Here is a 17911-nt window from a genome sequence, read left to right on the forward strand (position 1 = left end):
TAGTCCTCAACTACAATGGCCTTTTAAACATTCCTGGAGTTAGGAGATCATATTGAGGCCAGACTAGGTTCTCCAGCTTTCATCTTTATAATCTGTTAGAGGTTTTCTATCCTATCCTTTGAGGATGAAAATGACAAATGCCATACTATCGCTTTCTGCCATGCAACACCTTTCATCAAAGACTGTAAGCACCAGAGGTGGTGACTGAATCCTAGGAAATGGTGTCTTCTGGGCAGTACAGAGCAGGTGGACATATGAGCTCACAGCAGAGTAATTTCAAGCCAGACCAAATCTCAGTGCCGGCAGGGGAAGACTGACATGAAGTCCCACTCCTAGCAAAAGAACTACCGACAGTTGATGGCTTCTGAGAGACAGAGAATTAATTTTTGTCAAGAGTATTGCCACCACTAGGTTGACCGTGCTGCACTAGAAAGCCACACATCCAACAGTATACAAATGGCAGCACAAATAGGATGCCATGGGGGGATAAAGAGGACAACAAACTGGGTGGGTAGGGAAGAGGTGGATTTGAAAAAAAGGTGGGGGAGAGAGTGGACATGGTCAAAACTCATTGTATGGAATTCTCAAAACTAAACTAAAACTAATAATACATCCATAGACTTGATATTACAGATATATTTGAAATAAGCCAAGCTATGAATTAAATAAGTAACTTTCTTGAGGGTTAATGCCAAATGGATGCATTTCTGCTTTGTAAATGGTTCCATTAAGAGGAGAGAATTCTCCAATGAACTCAGTATTATTTATATTGTTCAACTGTATTGTCAACTCTAATCAGAAGATACCAAATTTCCAAGCATCTTTCCTGGAGTGGGAGCTGACAGGCCGCTTACCTGTAACAACACACCACTCCACTCCATCCTTTGGAGAGCACAGAGATGCAGGTTTCCAGAAAGAAAGAAATGACAGGATAGAGGAGGAAGAGCCCAAATAAGACAGTCTATAGGATCTAGGAGAATGTGCCCAGGGTAAGTACTTGCTATACAAACATTGTGGCTTGAGTTTGCATCCCCACCTGATCCTGCCCAAACACACCTATAATGTCAGTGCTGGAGGAAGGGATAGACGGATCCCTGTGGCCTGCTGGCCAGCCAGTCTAGCGAATACAGTGAGCCTAACGTTCAGTGAGAGACCCTACCTCAACATGTAAGGTGGACAGTAACAGGAGAAGACATTGGAAATCAAGCTCTGGTTTCCACATGGGCACACAGGGGCATGTGCACTCCCACACACAGCACACACAGTGTTATTCTTTGAAGAGATGGGGGTCACAGCAAAGAAAAATTACTCTTACAATATTACAACATATTTTTAATCAAATTGTAAATAAAAACAGCAATGGTTATTCAGTTTCTTGACCTAAGCAACGTTGCCATTCCAATGTCTTGCTTTTCCTTATAAGCAAAAACCATAGTAAAGCGTGGCTGTTATGAAGTAACTTGTTGGGTATTTATAAAAGTGAGTAAAAGAGGTGGCTGTGATGGAATTGCTCATGCTGCAGCCCTTATATGCTTTTTTTTTTACTCCTGTCACATACAGAGTTAAGTCATGTTGGATTCACTCCAGTAAAGTGCGGAAAACCCAACTCCACAAGAGCAGAAGTGTAACTCAACACTCAGGGAAAGAACTCAGGCATCCCCTTGATGCAGATGATTAGCCATAGGGTCACTACCTAGGACTGCACAGTGATACCCAAAGCAGACCCTTAAGGGTCCTCAACATCAGCCCTATCCTCTAACATGGTCGCACTTGAAAAGGTCTACAGGAAAGTGTCATTAATCAAAGAAGGCAAAAACCAGCTCTGTTTAAGAAAGCTTTGCTTCTTTATCTGGAACAGAAGAATTAAGAAACGCATACATTTGTGTGTGTGTGTGTGTGTGTGTGTGTGTGTGTGTGTGTGTGTGTGTGTGCCCACATGCAGGTGCACTTCTGTGTGCATAGATTCTGTATGAATCTATGGTCACAGAAATTTTAAAAAGAAAAATCATACATTTCATGAGTTTTTAGAAACCAAAATATGCCTGAGAAATTGTGAATTGCCTCATAGTGATAAAAACAAAACAACAGCAAGAGACACAATCCCCCTGCACCCAGATATCGTGAGGAAGGGGCCATACTAGGGTGCTTAATACCAGTCTCCAAACACAAACAGGAAGCCTCAGCATCCAGACAGTTCTGGCATCCGTAATTCTGCCTGTTACCTACTTTCTGATTCTATGAGGAGTGAATGCTGCAGGACAGGACCTATAGTATTCATTATGACTTCATTGAATTGAAGGTGTTTGGGGTTTGGTTTCCAACAGTAATGAACTGGCATGCACTAGGAAAATTCACCAGCTGTCTTGTCTTAGAACCTAGAGACATCAATGGAGGCTATACTAGAAGGAAAGGTAAGGCTCTGGGCAGTGTTTCGTGTGTTTATTTTTCTTGCAGAACTCTAAATAGTTGCTTTGGCCCCATAACTGTCCTGGAGACTCAGAGCTGTTTACGGAATCCAAGAGTTGCAGCAGTACATTTCCATGAGCTCATGAGCAGCCAGCCCCAGCTGTACCTTTTCCATTTCACACGTGCCGGAGAACATCCGTGCCACTCAAGCCCTGCTTTGGGTTTGTGCTTTAATGACAAAGCAGCAAAAGTCAGACGGTTAATTACTTCGCTCTCAGGGCTTCTTTACAATCGCTGCTTTGGTCACTATGTTAAAGCAATCAGAAGGCCATTTCTTGCCTGCCTCTTTATGCTAATTAGCTAGTTCTCTCTGCTCCTCCCCCTGCAGCCTCCCTTAAGAACTGTACACATCAGTTGTCACAGGGGTAAACTCTGACCAAGCAGAGAAACCTTGATTTCATCCTGCAGTACTTTAAGCCCCTTGCCTGTGAATTTCTCTGGCAGTCCTCTCTATGCTTGAGAGACTGGACTCCAGATGATAGAAGAAACCGAAAATAGCTAAAACTGACCGAGAGAGATAGTTTCTTTGTAGGATTTTACATTATAAAGGGAAAGTTTCAGAATGCTTTGAAACAAAGTAAGAACGAAGTCTTGCTTCTAGCCAAGTAAGTTGACATCTTTGTAGGCAGGAGACGTAACATTGGTAAATATTTACTGCAGGATTCTTAACCAGGGAAAACTCTGGCATGTTCTTCGAGGAGTAAATGTTTTACATGCGAGGCGAGATCTGCGTGGGCCTCTGTGTCCTTTCCAAGAGACTTCTGGAGACGCTTTTAGATGACTGGCTAAGACAAAATGCCCTAGTGATTCCCCAAGCTGCAGCCAGATTGTTGGTACCATGTCTAGCACACAAAGGAAAGAAGACGGCCACCTGTTCGCCAGTTTGGGCACGTGTCAGCTGAAAGCGCAGAAGGACCAGCAACAGCAAGGTGGGTCTGGCGAGCTAAGTCCTGTGTTTTGTGACTTTCTGGCCATTTGCATGTCTGGGAAAAGGGTGGGCTGCTGAAGCACCTGGCAAGCTCTGATTATAAAATGCTTTTTAAACATGGGGGAGAGGAACGACAGTGAGGCGTGACAGCGGGTCAACATGGTCTCACTGTTGCTTTGGAGGATTATCAGTAGAGTATCGAGAATACACATTCCTTGGAAATGTGCACTTAAACTTCTAGCCATTGTCAGTTGTGTAGAGTTTGACAAGTGTGTATAACTGAAAACACCGATTGGGGCAAGGTTGACTTGGCTACTGAAGCAATTTAGCAGAGAACAGCTTTGCTAGCCTGGCACTGTTCCCCATGTCTTATTACTGGTAAGGGCTTTCTTTAAATCTTGTTTTCTGTGAACTTGTGACTCTTTCATCTGTGGAAAATACATATTTTCGATACTCATTTTTTTTTTTATAGTCCCAAAAGAGCTGGAACAGATAGTGTGGTATTTTACCTGATGGGCATCTAAACTCCACACCACAAAGCTTTTCTGGGAATAATCTTTAAAAGCATTTCAGATTGCCTAACCCAAGCAGCAGACGATTGACATGCACAGAACAACTATTACCCTATTCAATTTTTAAGGACAGTAGAGGACACTTGTGGGAAAGGTGGTGTGCTGATGACATCACCCCAGAGGTTAACTTCTTGGCAGCCTGTGATGGATCTGTGATATATGGCACATGAGCCCCTCGTTTATTTCCCTGTAGACTCAGCTTTAGATTTCACTCTCACAGAGAGTAGCAACTAATGAACTGAAGCCTCCCATGTTCCAGGTGGCATCTGTGTGCTAACATTTGGTGGATGTCGCAAAGCACCTCCCTGCAAGAATCCTGAGCTGAGCCAAGTGATCTCATGTCACACAGGACTTAATATAGCATGGATAGGAGAAGATTCCTGCAAAATGACTACAGTGCAGACATTTCAGAACATGCTACGACATGATCTGGAAAAAAATTGTTTTGAACCAGTAGCCTTAGGCAGCACTATACACATAGCTCCTGTGCTGCTAGAAAATCTTAGTTTATTATGGTTTTGTCAATGTCTTGTTGCTTTTTTTTGTTTTTATTTGAAATGTTTAAGGCCTTACCTTCCCTCATTTAGATGTAATAATTTATAATTGAAAATTTTGTGAGAGGATCCTAAAGAAATCAGTAAAAAAAAAAGAGGGGGGAGGCCTTTAACTTACTACCTAAAGATAGGTGCTATGGACATTTTAAGAGGCAGTCTAGCCTCTTTTTCAATGTTTATACTTGGATTGTTACTTTGATTGCTTTTTAAAATAAAAAAATTGACTTGTTTGACACATAGTTCTCTGTTAACTGCCTTTTAATTAACAGTATATGATGGCCAAATTCTCATGTCATTATATGCTCTCCAGAGCGTTATTTTTTAGTGGTCAATGTCAGAAATTTTTCACTAAAGTTAGCACTGTTAAATATAAATTACTAGTTATATCTGTGCACAGATGATTATTTTCACTGGCTAAGTTCTTAGAAAAGCATATGTTTAAAAGATTATTGCTGTTTTTAAACCTTTTTTTCTGGCCAAGTGGTTTTTCCACTCTTCAATAATGAATGAAAGAGTATGATCTCAGTGGCACTGGGCATTAATTTTAAGATTTGTTTCCAATATTATAAGCAGAAAATAATATCCCACTGTTGTTTTAATTTAAGGAAGGCTGCCTTGATGGTTTCTCCTTTATTGGCCTTATACAAAGAAGGCTGGAAATACCATTATGATGACACATTTCCCCAAGTAACAAGAAGACTAGCAGCCTTCTCTGACTTTCTCAGCCTGAAGTTCTCTCCTTGGAATGTTTTGAAAGTAACCACATTCTTCTGTGGCCCACTCTCAAAATATCTGCCCACAAAAACCATAATCCATAAAGTTGTGAGGCATGGTAATGAAATCCAGACTAGCCATTTAGAGTCACAAGACATGTCAGCTAGAGGTCTGAGCTGACAAGTGACATTGTGAAATGCTGTTCCAGTTCCTAGAATCTGAAAGCTTCCATTTATTGCCATCTTGGTTTAAAGGTGCCCATTCACTGTGGCTGCAATGGTTTTTCCCAAAAGCTATGTTTGCACCTTGCTATTATGCAAAGTTCAGCAAAGGTTCAAGAAGGCAAAGCCTTAGAGTGATGCCTGGCTACAGATCTAAACACCAGCTCCCGAGTTCATGCCTTTAGCCTTATTTCATCCAGGTTGATATTTCAGCTCTCTCATCTACCATGTGCACTGTGATTTATTAATATGAAGCAGTCCAGCTTTAGTATACATTCATATTTCTAGCCCTCCATACAGTGTGTGAATGTGTTTTACTTTATTTGAGTCTTGTTATCTAGTCACTCAAGAAAATGTACTGTTTTTGTTGACTGCAGGGATAAAAGTTATTTATTCTTTGACTATTTGGACGACAACTGTGCAAAGTATTATGTCAGATGCTGGGTAGATAAATGAGCTAAGCTAATTCAGCTACAGTTTCCTGTCCATCCTGAGTTGACTCTCATTGGCACAGATACTACATTTGCCCTGAACAGAAATTTAGCACCTTCTTCTTTCTTCTTCCTCTTGTCTCACAGCTTCTTCTATGCTAATTTTAATCCATTTATCTGTAATACTGACCATGCTGATAAATATTAACGTTTATATTTGGGAGGTATGAATTACATATATTAAGCAAACAACCACCCTTGTCTTTTCTGCTTTAAAATTTACAAATGACTTTATATATGTTCTCTTTATATATGTTTAATGCATGCAGCAAAATAGTGCACTATTTGGGGTGAGAGGGAGGACAGTTATGGATGCTGTCAAGTCCAGGTATGAGTTTGAGCCTGATGCTGTTCCAGTTGACGTCTGTCCCTTGTTCAGGGGAAAGTAATCTTGTTTTATTCAAGCCTTAAGCTGACTGGGGAAGCCTGCTCACATTGTGGAGAGCCATTTACTTAACCACACATTTGAAGTCACTCAAAGCACTTGTAGACATGCTGAACAACTATTCTGGTACCGTAGCTCAGACACAAAAATGTTCTACTAAAAACCAGTATATGACCTCATTTTAAAGATGTATAGAAAGCCTCTTCAAGGCTAAATTACTTTTCTAAGATTATATAATAATTAAGGGCTATTTTAAATGTTATTTTTGTTCTATATAATTGTTTTTCAAAGCATATGCCTTAGGGTTACAATATTTAATCTTTTTCATAGGTTCATATCAAAGAAACTTTCTGACAATTATTCAAAATGCCTTGGAATGCCTCTTGATTTTCTTTGTGTGTTCTGATACCATTTTTCTGACACCAGTTCTTTGAGTATCCTGTGATTCAATCCACTACCGAGACTTAGGAAGGACTCCACAAGCTGACCACATCATTTCACAAGGATGCCCCATTTCACACACCCATCACTGATTTCAGGAGTCTGCAAGCTGCTTGTACCCTGCCAGCTCAACCACAAATTCAAAGTTTCCAAACACTCTCCCAGACTTGATAATTGACTGGGATGGCTCACAGAATTCTGTGTTATTCTCTACTTGTGATCACTATTTTGTTACGAAAGATGCAGATGGTTAACCAGGTTAGAGATGCAGACTCAAGGTCTGGGAGGACTATGAGTGCAGGAGCTGGTCTCCATGGAGTCAAGTGTGCCATATTCCCATATATTGATATATTCATCATCCAGGAGACTCCACTGATCAGAATATGAAGTTTTTATATGAGTTTCATTATGTAGGTGTGATTGATGATGTCATTGATCATGTCATCAGCCATTCTCTACATCCCTGGAGCTGAGTAGTTCAACCTCCAACCAGAGGCTTAGTCTTCTTGACGTGGCCTACCCTTAAAAATAACTAAGTGTCCACTACTGATCACTTCATTCACTTAAAAGGACATACCTATCACTCAGGAAATTCACAGCTTATGAAGTTCTGTGAAAGAAATACACAGAATATATATATTTATTATTGTATCATATTTGGCAATTTTCTGGATGTGCTTTATTCTCAATATTATTCAGTTTCCTAAAAGTTACAAATTGAAAGATATCCTAAGATGCTTATTTTCTAATGAGAAATAGGAAGGGGTGTGGATTCTTATAAGAGGGGAGGGGAGTGTGGAGAGCCTGGGAGGATTTGGGGGAGGGGAAAACATAACCAGAATATATTGTATGAAAAAACTTTTCAATTAAAGAAAAATATACAAAAATACAGGCCAACACCCTCAGCCTTTAATTTATAATCAACACATTTTAATTAAAACCTACCATGGAGTAGATGAGTATCAGACACTGAGAATGCAAACACATTTTTCTCCTAGATTTGTTTTCAAAATGTGGGTTTTCTGAGAAATTAAATATTAAGAACTGAGCAAATATTTTTCAACCCTTTGGGTAGACTCTAAACCATAAAATACACATTATATTTGGATTACTGTGAATGTGTGATTTTCTTCAAATGTTTCCTGTAGCTATGTATGAATGGCCCTCATTTATTACCTAGAGAACTTATTAAGTAAATGAAATAAACATACTGGCACAAAGAGAGACTTCACTGTTACTGCATGATTATAAATATTTAATTTCTTTTAGATGAGGTTATCACTAAATAGTGTTATGGTTCTCCAAATAGATTTGTACTTTCCTTTGTGGTTTGAAGCACTGATGCTGTGCACATAATGTGACATCATATGGATGACGCATAGTCAAAATGGACTCAGACCAACGATGGAAGACCTACACTTCAGTTTTCCTGCAACCCAAAGGGAACATTGAAGAGGCTTAAATGACCCTTGTTCTAGCTTTGCAGTACCACTTGCATTTAGAGTCACAAATTTATAGAGATCGGTATGGATTACTTTAAAAGAGCTTGGAAAGGGAGAAGCTTTAGGCTGAAAACCATTGACTCTTGTGTTGAAGCTTGTGCCTAGTGTAGGAATCCTTACCCTCGTGGATGGTGGAGCTAAGTGATGGCTGAATGACACAGTTTCTGTTTTGTAAGGCAAACAGAGCTCTGGAGGTGAGGAGAACATCAACATCAGTATCATTAGTTTTGAACTGACTGCTAGTGCCACAAGGATAAACATTGTAGCAAGTATATTTTACCTCATTTTTAAAAAGCCACAGTTGCCCAAGGCCATATTAATTACATATTTGAATGTATATTTAGAAAAACAAACAAACAAATGTCATTTGGTTTTCTAGTCCTGAGAATAAAATGTCAAGGCAGTAGTCTGCACATCCTTGGTTCTCAAAGGCTATTTATTTGAAAACAAACAATAAAATTTACAATCTTCTAACTAACAAAAAACTGCAAAACTTACTGCTAATACCATGAGTGTCATCAGTACTTTTTCTAAAACAAAAAAAAATGTGAAACAAACAAAATTCAACACTAATTGGGAAAATGAAAATCAAAATATTTAGAAAAGAAATGAGCTTTCTGAACCTGATGACAGCAGGATACTTATAAGATAAGCAACAATTAATGTCATTGGACAGAAGACAAAAGACTTGCTTCCTGAAGAACCGAGGGCACTCACTATCATCACTTCTAGTCAACACAATACTAGGGAGTGTACTAAGTTTTTTTAGAAGAAGTAAAAGGCTCAAAAATTAGAAAGAATTTAAAGTGCCTTCGCTTAGAGATGACTAATAGAAAATCCCCAAGGAGAATCAAGAACATCGAGTCAACACACAAAACCTACATTTTAATATATATATATATATATACATATATATATATATGTGTGTGTGTGTGTGTGTGTGTGTTTAAAGTATAATATATACACTTGCATGTTAAGCCAACAAAATATGTATAAAGTCTGTGCACTTAAACACTGGCAAGAGAAGCAATAGCTCACTGAATTATGAGAAAATATCTATCCTTGAGGACTGGAGAGACTGCTGAATGGTAAGAGTGTTTGCTGTGAAAATATGAGCACTGAGTTCAGACCCTAGCATCCACATAAAAAGCGGGGTGTGGCTTATAGGTGTTCCTGTAACACTAGTACTGTGTTGGGCTTTCTGGCCACCAGCCTAGTTCAGTGAGAGACCCTGTTTCAAGGGAGTAAGTTCTCTCTCTCTCTCTCTCTCTCTCTCTCTCTCTCTCTCTCTCTCTCTCTGTGAGGGGGTATTTGATATGGGGTGTGACTGTAACACAAAAGCTAAGTGTATAAAATTTCTAGATGAAAATGTATGAAAATATCCTTACTATTAGAATGGACAGATTTTGATGACAGGCATGAAAATCACTAAGCTATAAAAGTATATACATTAGATAACCAACATAGAAAGTATCTGTTGTTAAAAAGACACTAAGAAGGGAGATTGGGAGAAAATGATTGTGTCACATATACATACACAACTTGCAGCCAGAAAACACTGAGCACTCTTACAACTCAAGAAAAAGAATTTGATTTGAAATGTGGGCCAATGGTCTGACATATACTTCTATAACAAAACGGCCAAGAAGCATATCTAAAATGCCCAACATTGTTCTTTCTTAAAGCAATACAAAATAAACCCACCACAAGGCATCAACGTGCATCTTGAGTGCCATGGTTTGAATTTGGGCCGTCACCACAGGTCCATGCCTTAAAGGCTACTAAGCAGGTGTGGTACTCCTGGAAGGTGCTGGAGCCTTTAGTCAGTGAGGCCCACTGGAAGGCCTCATGGTGGTGAGCCGCATGCCTTTTCTTTTCTCTTTAACTTTCTGACCATAGAGTTAGTAGCTTTGCTCCCTCCCCTATGTTCTCCCATACTGCTGTGCCACTGCCGGCCCAGAATGATAGGATGAACTTAAACTGCTCAAACTGTGAACCAGAAGACATTTTTCCTCTTTCTAAATGGGTTATTGGAAAATTTTGTCACAGTATGGAAAGATGTCTAATGTAACCATGGCTAAAATTTAAACCACTGATATGATGTTTGAAAGAAGATGTGGAGAACTTATGCATTGCTATGAAGTGGTTTAACCAGTTTGAAAACTGAGTTAGTAGTTTTTTTTTTTTTAAGTTAGTCCTATGAACTATCACTTCCATTTGGGAAGTATGAAATGATTGAATGCACATACTTATAAATGGATGTACACAGATAAGCACTCTGTGGGTATTCATAGGTTGGAATACCATTTAGTAGTGTGCCTGGGAGGTTTTGCTCTCTAAAGGTGCCTCCAGGCCTCTTTTTGGCAACTTCCGTGAATAATGAAGGGACTGGAGAGCATTGGTGGATTTTAACTACTTGCCAAAGAAGCATGAAACATAATGGTGTCTTATGGGCAGTGTAGCCACAACTCGCTCAGCTCAGGAACTCTCAAGCCTTCGGTATGATACATGAGTCATTCCCTAGATGAGCTTAGTAATTAGTACTACTCTGTTGTTTAAGTGATCCCTGAGCTGAGAACTCCTAAATTAATAGCACAGTAATGTAAAATTAGCAAATCAATGAGATTAAGATAGATAAATTGAAATATGATAAATCACTATCTCATATCTTGGGCTGGTGGTAGAGATTAGTGGTAGATTCTGTGATAAACATGAATAAAGAATTAAATTTGATCCCATGAATCCCCCTAAAATAGTTAGGGAGAGATCTTAGCATTTTGCTTTTTTAGGAAGGCCTCTGTCTGGCATCAAACATCATTTGGAGTCAATGGCTTATCTGAAGTTTCTTCAAAATTCAGTTTTTTTCATTAAACCCACAGTATCTCATAAATATTCTTGGTGTAAACAGCAAAAAACAGACTATTTCATGAGTGCCCCCTACACACACACCAACTACTTCCCCTTGCTTAAACCCATGAAGTGCTTCATTCATCCTATTAAAGAGATGTTTTCTGAACCTCTGGCATGAAGACCTGTGTTAATGTTCTAGAAAGCAAAGCACTCAGAATTCCCTGCCCATGTAGCACCACTTTCTAACAGGCTGAAGGGCAGACAATAGAGAAAAGAAATAAAATATACAGTATGTGTGATTATACCACAGATGGAGAAAAACTGAATAGAAAGGATAGAGGGTGTCCTAGTGGAGGGTGCTCATTAAGAAAGCAGGCAGGCCTTACTAAGAAAGAGGAGTGTGCAGAGACCTGCAGGAAGTGTGGGAGAAAGCTGTGCAACACGGGGTCACAGCCCTCCGGGGTTAGTTTGGTGCAACAGCGTGCATGGGGAGGCTCATGAGTTAGACTCCGCATGTGGTTTTGGTTCTCGATTCACTTGCTTTAGTGCGACATCACTACACTGTTACCTTCATGTCCAAGGGTTGAATACACACCTATGATAAATTTTATTATAAATTAGGCATAGTGCATGGTTAAGACAGTAAGAGACAAAATCGAATACTCACAACAATATCTGAGAATAACTTGGGGGCTGTTGTATAACAGTGTGTCAGTTGGAAGTTTCCAAACTTGGGGGTTGCAGCTAGCATGTAAGAGCCAGAGGCAGGATTGTCAATTCCAGGCTAGCCTGGGCTACAAAGCAAGACTTTGTCTCAAAATCTAATCAACCAACCATCACCTGGGCACAGTTTTTGGAAGTTGCTAGGTTTTCCCATGGTGAATTTCCAACTAGAATGTCTGGGGGGGATGATGGACTGAGAATTTTCTCTTCTAACATGTTCTCATCTGCTGTTTGTGGCTGCTGCAGGTCACACTACAGTACCAGTGCCTTGGGAGGACCAAAAAAGGCATGAGTTGGCCAAGATGGATGCTAAGAACCTAGTGAGAGATGAGAGAAGGGATGGAGGGCACTTATATAATAAGATCTTTGGATTTGACTGTGCTTGAGACCAGAGTGACTACATACTAATTTGGCTTTTTGGTCATTTTACAGCCTTGGCATTTTTGTGGAGAGGTAACCACCAAAAAGTTAGAGATGTGGTAAAAATTGTTATTTCTTAACAATTGCACTGTCACATTAAAATAAAGTAAGTCTTAGGCCAAGCACATGTGAATGGACAGGCACTTATTAAGCAACCATTTATGGGCAAACAAGCACGAGATAGTTAATACGATGCTCAGAACTTTCTTTGCTTTTAGTAATCTGATTACATCTTTCCTACCAAGTTTGCTCAGACAAAACAGCATTCTGCAGACCATGTTTTGTATAGTCAGTCAGCACCTAGGAATTCTTCTGTTCACTAATGAACACTGGACCTTTCAGTAAAAACCAGTGGACACTGATCTTGGGTACAGACTGTGTGCCTATCCATTTGTGCAAGACTAGGAGGCACGCCTAAAATATTTTAGATAATCCAAGGTTCTTGAATGTCAATAATTTCACCACAAATTTATCTCTGATGCTTACTGCAGTAACTCTCACATTCTTTTGATGTTGAGATAGGTAAGTGAGGAGCTAGTAGTGAGAGTTTCCTAGTGTGAAAACAGGCCCATGTATACAAATCCCCAAGTAAGCCATTGGATACCACTGAAGGTAGTGAACTCTGGCTGTGCCTCCATGCATAAATCATAAGCCTTTGCTGATGTCTTCTGAAGCCAGATGCAAATATCATAAAGTGCATTCTCATGGGATATGAAATCAGGTGTCTATACAATGGTGATAAAGTATGCACAGCCCTCAGAAGTAGAGTCTGGAGGCTGCCACTGTGGGATGAAGAGGCAAGACCTTGACATGCTGCCACAAGTGGTCTAGGGAACGTGGTACTAATCTAACTGTAGTCCTTATTTTCTATACTGTGTTATGTAAGGATGATACCTTCTGACAGGGACTTACAAGATCCAGTAATTTGAGGAGATAACCCCGTGAAATAACTAATGTTTTACAACCTTTTTGAGAACAGAAAAGTAGGTTTGTATCTTGGTGCTCATCCCACAGCATTAACATGTCAATTATAAACAAATTGTGTTTACGGAACATGTGTTATATGCCAGACACCTCTAAGCAGTTCATAGATCTATTTCATTATGAAAGGTAGCTAAGATAACCTTGAGGCTGGCCTGAGTCTCAGTTGACTGACCCATACTCAACTGCCTGTTAGATAATCAGGTACATTTGTGAAAGCACTGCCCAGGTGGCTGGTGCCCTTGAACTCAATCTGTGCTTTGGTTGCTTCGAATAGGCTGTTACTAGGTCACTGATTAAATTCTATATGGATTTTGAACCACATCCAACTGATATAAGGAGGGTAATTTTTAGTCTAAACAAAACCAGTAAGAAAATGTAGCTGTGTCAGTGCAAACCTATGGGCTCTATGCCAGAAACTTGCTGGCCAGGCTAGCAATTTTGTTTAATGCTGAAAACGCGTGTCTTTTACATCTTATGAAATATTCAGCAAAGTAACACACCATTAAAAAAAGGGGGAGGGGCTGAAATGGCTTGAGAGAAACAATTTGGGTTTTTGATTATTCAAAGCTATACATTGAAAATGAGCTAAATAATGGTCATTGTTATAGTTCACCTTTTGTTTTTGACAGCACTAAAGATTGAACCCAGAGCCTCATACATGCTAGGCAAGCGCTCCACAACAGAGCTACAGCCCCAGGTCCAGATTTCTTTTTTAATTTAAACAGGAGACTACACTTCAAATGCTGGGTCAGCTATTGTCTTAAATCATTAACTTGTCTTGAAATCTTAATCAACATTTTGGCAAAGGAAGTTTCACACCTGAGTTGCTTTTTAATGAAGTCAATGGGCAAATCTAGCAAAATACTCAAAAGTAAGAATTTAAAATGTACTAAAATCTCTATCCATTGTACAGCTGCATTCCTTCAGGCCAGTGATCAGACACTTCGCCTGCCAGGGATGGTGACAGACAACCAAAAGGCCATAGGAATACTATCTAGACTTTCAACCAGGGTCGATGATATGAAGGGATTTGTACAGTGACATGCTGAAGTAATTGACTTCAAACCTTCTCTTGTTCCAATACCAGTTGCAAGAAGCTAGGATATAATAGGCATGATGACACATGCTTATGATCCAAGCCGCTCCAGAGACTGAAGCAAAAGAATCACCCAGCTCAAAGTCTTCTGGCCTAAGAGCAAGTTTTGTCAAGGGCAGCCTGGGACACTTGGTGAGATCTTGTTTCAAAGTAAACAAAGAAGAGAGGACTACAAACACATCTATGTGAAGAGTACCTACCTAGCAAGCATGAGGGCCATGGTTAAATCCACAGAATTGTCAACAAAAAGCATACAAGTTTAAAAAGGGGGTAGGGCATTGCCAATTAAAGAGAAAGAGCAAAGTAAGGAAAAAGTCTGAAAATGTTAGAAGTAGATCATTTGGCATTGGCTGTGTTACCCTTTCGTCATCTGAAGAGAAATGTGGTTGAAGATAGAGATGTATGTGTGTGGCGTGTGTGTGTTTGTGCATGTGCATGTGTGTGCATGTACATGTATGCTCATGTGTGTGTCCATATGTGTGTTAACAGGCCAACCACCAGCAAGACTTATACTAGCACGCAACTTTGTTCATAAGATACTTCATTCTCAAATATGGATAGAGTTAAGCATTTTTTTTTTTTTTTTGCTGTTTTGCTTTTTTGAGAACAGAATTAAGCTAAAATTAATGAAGGAGGGTGACAATTTTGATTGTGAAGAAACAATAACATAGGTCTGGAGGGAGTTTTAGAAAACAAGTGTAGCTACAAATTTAAAGATGCAGAAAAATAATGAAAACAAACCCCGTGTGTCCCTGAGGGGACAGGGGCTGCAGCCTTCTGGGTCTAGCCACAGGTTGGCTTCCTTTTTGCTGGCTAGGCCTGCAAGGACCTGACCAGAGTAGAACACTGTTATTCCCATGGAAATGGGGAAGCAAGAAGTCTAAACCCCTTGCTTACTCAAAGACTCAAGGCAGAGATGGATGGGTTTTAGAAACTGGAGAAAGTCCCATTCATTATTTTCATTCTGATCATGTTTTGTGAATCACGAAGGAATTTAAAAACAGTGTTATTTTTCTGTTGAAATGGATGAATGCATGAATATACAGTAACCTATCAGTAGTCTTTTAGAACAGTGATTTAATTCTTATGAAGGAGATATTTTTGCATCAAAATTACCTGCTTATTTTAACAGTAACACTGAGGGATGATTAGTTTCGATGGACGCACTGTGAACCAAGTGCCTTCTCAGGACACAGCTTCAAAGTCCCGTGAAGCCTAGAATGTGTTTCTGCTTCTCCCCTCCCTCAGCTAAGTGAGGAGCCATTTACAGCATATGGAAGCCTTTTCACACTGCGAGCTCTTATGAGGGGGAAATTGTGCCTTACAAATGCTGTCAAATGAAATATGTATTTCCAAATGGTGCTGGCTGACCAAGCACATCCAGGGACCATTCTGCCTCATTATTAGCCCTCCGGCCCAAACAGGGGAATGGGGTAGAGAAAGAGCAAGCAGGTCACCTGGGAATTATTCCTCCAGAGGCCCATATACACTCTGATAAATACATTTAAGATTACAGGCACCCTTCTTACAACAGCCTTATTAATAACAAAATAGTACTTTCAAATTATGGAGAAATAGGTACACTCTTGCAAAAGGCAATACTTTCTTTTGTTACTGTTTTGCCAGTGGCTCAACACAATGACATGAGGCTTAGAGTTGCCAGAGCCACCATGTTATTTACCTGCAGATACTCTCGAACAAAGTCCATGAGTCAGAATATGAACATGGAACAGAATAGATAAAAGACTCCTTTTTCATAACTTTATTGGCAAAAATCAATGTACAGGAGCATGCATGCAGCATTGGATCACATCTCCACCAGGCCTGTCCAGGTCCATGGGAGCAGGAAAGAGCCATTCTACCCCAGCCATACCACTCTTCAGAAACAACTGTCCAATCATCATAGAGCTCACAGTGGAAGCTCAGATGGAGGATGGACTAACATGAAAGCTGAGAGATTTAGAACCCTAGGTACTGTCTTTTGACATTGGCACATGATGTGATTTTAAAGTCTTAATTCCTTTGTGGGTAAAGGGTATACTAACTCATTCCTGAAGAGCATATCATAGAGTAGAGGCTGGAACTCTCTTCCTACGAGCCGAGCACTGTGCTCTGTGTTCACATAGTAACCTTTTTCAATCATTATGACTCAGTGAGGTAGGTCTTGTGATCCCCATTTCATAGACAAGGAAGTCTGCTCAGAGGAGCCAGTGACCTTCCAGAATTCACATAGCAAATTATTTGAATTTTTAAAGCATAGGTTTCTATGATCCATATATTCTGGCTCCTAGTAATCATTTATTTATTTGCCAAATATGACTATATTTAAATGTTTCACAATAGCTAAAGTATGATGCAAATGTGTAAGTCTTTGTACTATGGCAGTGCATAAAAGCAGAAGCCAGAGAACTCAGCCAGGTCTAATGTTCATAGATTTGTTGGGGTCATATCCAGTTAAATGTTTCAAAAGGCAAACAGGTGAAGACAAGCCAGGGCTTGCATAAGCATTTCATATGTCAGTTACTGCCTTGAAGAGGGAAGGAAGAAAAAAATTTACCCAAAGAATAGTCTCTTGACATTGAAACATGCAGTTCAGTTGGTTGTGAAATCCATGAAAAATCAAATCTATTCATTTATTGAAAACAAATAATTTTTAAAGAAGCATTAGGAAGAAAGCTTTTTCATTGCTGGCTCTTTTGCTTTCATATTTTTATTGAAAATAGATTTTTAATACAAAATAAAATATATTCTGATTATGGTTTTCCCTTTCCCCCAGTTCCTTCCAGATCCTCTCCACCCACCCAAATGTATTTTTGTTTCTCATTAGGATACAAACAGGCATCTAAAAAAACAATAACTAAGCCTGGTGTTGGTGGTGCACACCTTTAATCCCAGCACTCGGGAGGCAGAGGCAAGCAGCTCTCTGTGAGTTTGAGGCCAGCCTGGTCTCCAGAGCAAGTGCCAGGATAGGCTCCAAAGCTACACAGAGAAACCCTGTCTGGAAAAACAACAACAACAAAAAAAAAACCCAAAACAATAACTGTAAAATAAAATTAGATAAAACAAAAACAAACAAGCCAGAATAGGACAAAGTGGACAGAAGAAAAAGAGCCAAACAAAAAGCTCAAGAAACACACAGATGCAGAGACACACAGGAATCCCATAAAAACACAAATCTAGTAACCATAATATATATTCAAAGGTCCTATAAAGGAAAAAAGACAAGACAAAACAAAAAACAAAGCCCTGACAAGGCATTATGAGACAAAGGATCTCTAAAAATGCCATTGATTTCACTTTGTGTTGGCCATTTACTGCTGGGCATAGGGTCTGACCTTAAAAGTGGCTTGTATATCAAGTGAGTCTCCATTGAAGAAAACGAATTTTTCATTTGCAAACAGTTAACAGTGTGGGCTTGTGTCCTTTTCCCTTTTCAGCACTGGAACCCCACCAGGCCCAGACCTGTGCAGGCAGTGTGCATGCTGTCACAGTCTCTGTGTGTTCATATGTGCACTGATCCTGCTATTTTTAGAAGGCCTTGCTTCCTTAGGGTCCTCCAGCCCC

General features: G+C 39.7%; 1 protein-coding gene across 5 annotated transcripts in view; it reads left to right on the forward strand.

Annotated features, from left to right (window-relative positions):
• Nucleotides 1-2623: 2623 nt before the first annotated feature.
• The window catches only part of Ranbp3l (RAN binding protein 3 like), a 42287-nt gene continuing 26999 nt past the window's right edge, over nt 2624-17911 (forward strand). The window contains exons 1-2 of one of the 5 annotated variants that reach the window (XM_035440605.1): nt 2624-3395; nt 14339-14479. In XM_035440605.1, the coding sequence (XP_035296496.1) occupies nt 14375-14479 (105 nt within the window). In that variant the 5' untranslated portion in view covers nt 2624-3395; nt 14339-14374. Of the gene's footprint in view, nt 3396-14338; nt 14480-17911 lie in introns of those variants that run through there. The other 4 variants (XM_035440606.1, XM_035440608.1, XM_035440604.1 and 1 more) reach the window with 4 other exon arrangements.

Source organism: Cricetulus griseus, chromosome 2 (genome assembly GCF_003668045.3).
Source record: "Cricetulus griseus strain 17A/GY chromosome 2, alternate assembly CriGri-PICRH-1.0, whole genome shotgun sequence".
In the NCBI taxonomy this organism is placed as follows: Eukaryota; Metazoa; Chordata; class Mammalia; order Rodentia; family Cricetidae; genus Cricetulus; species Cricetulus griseus.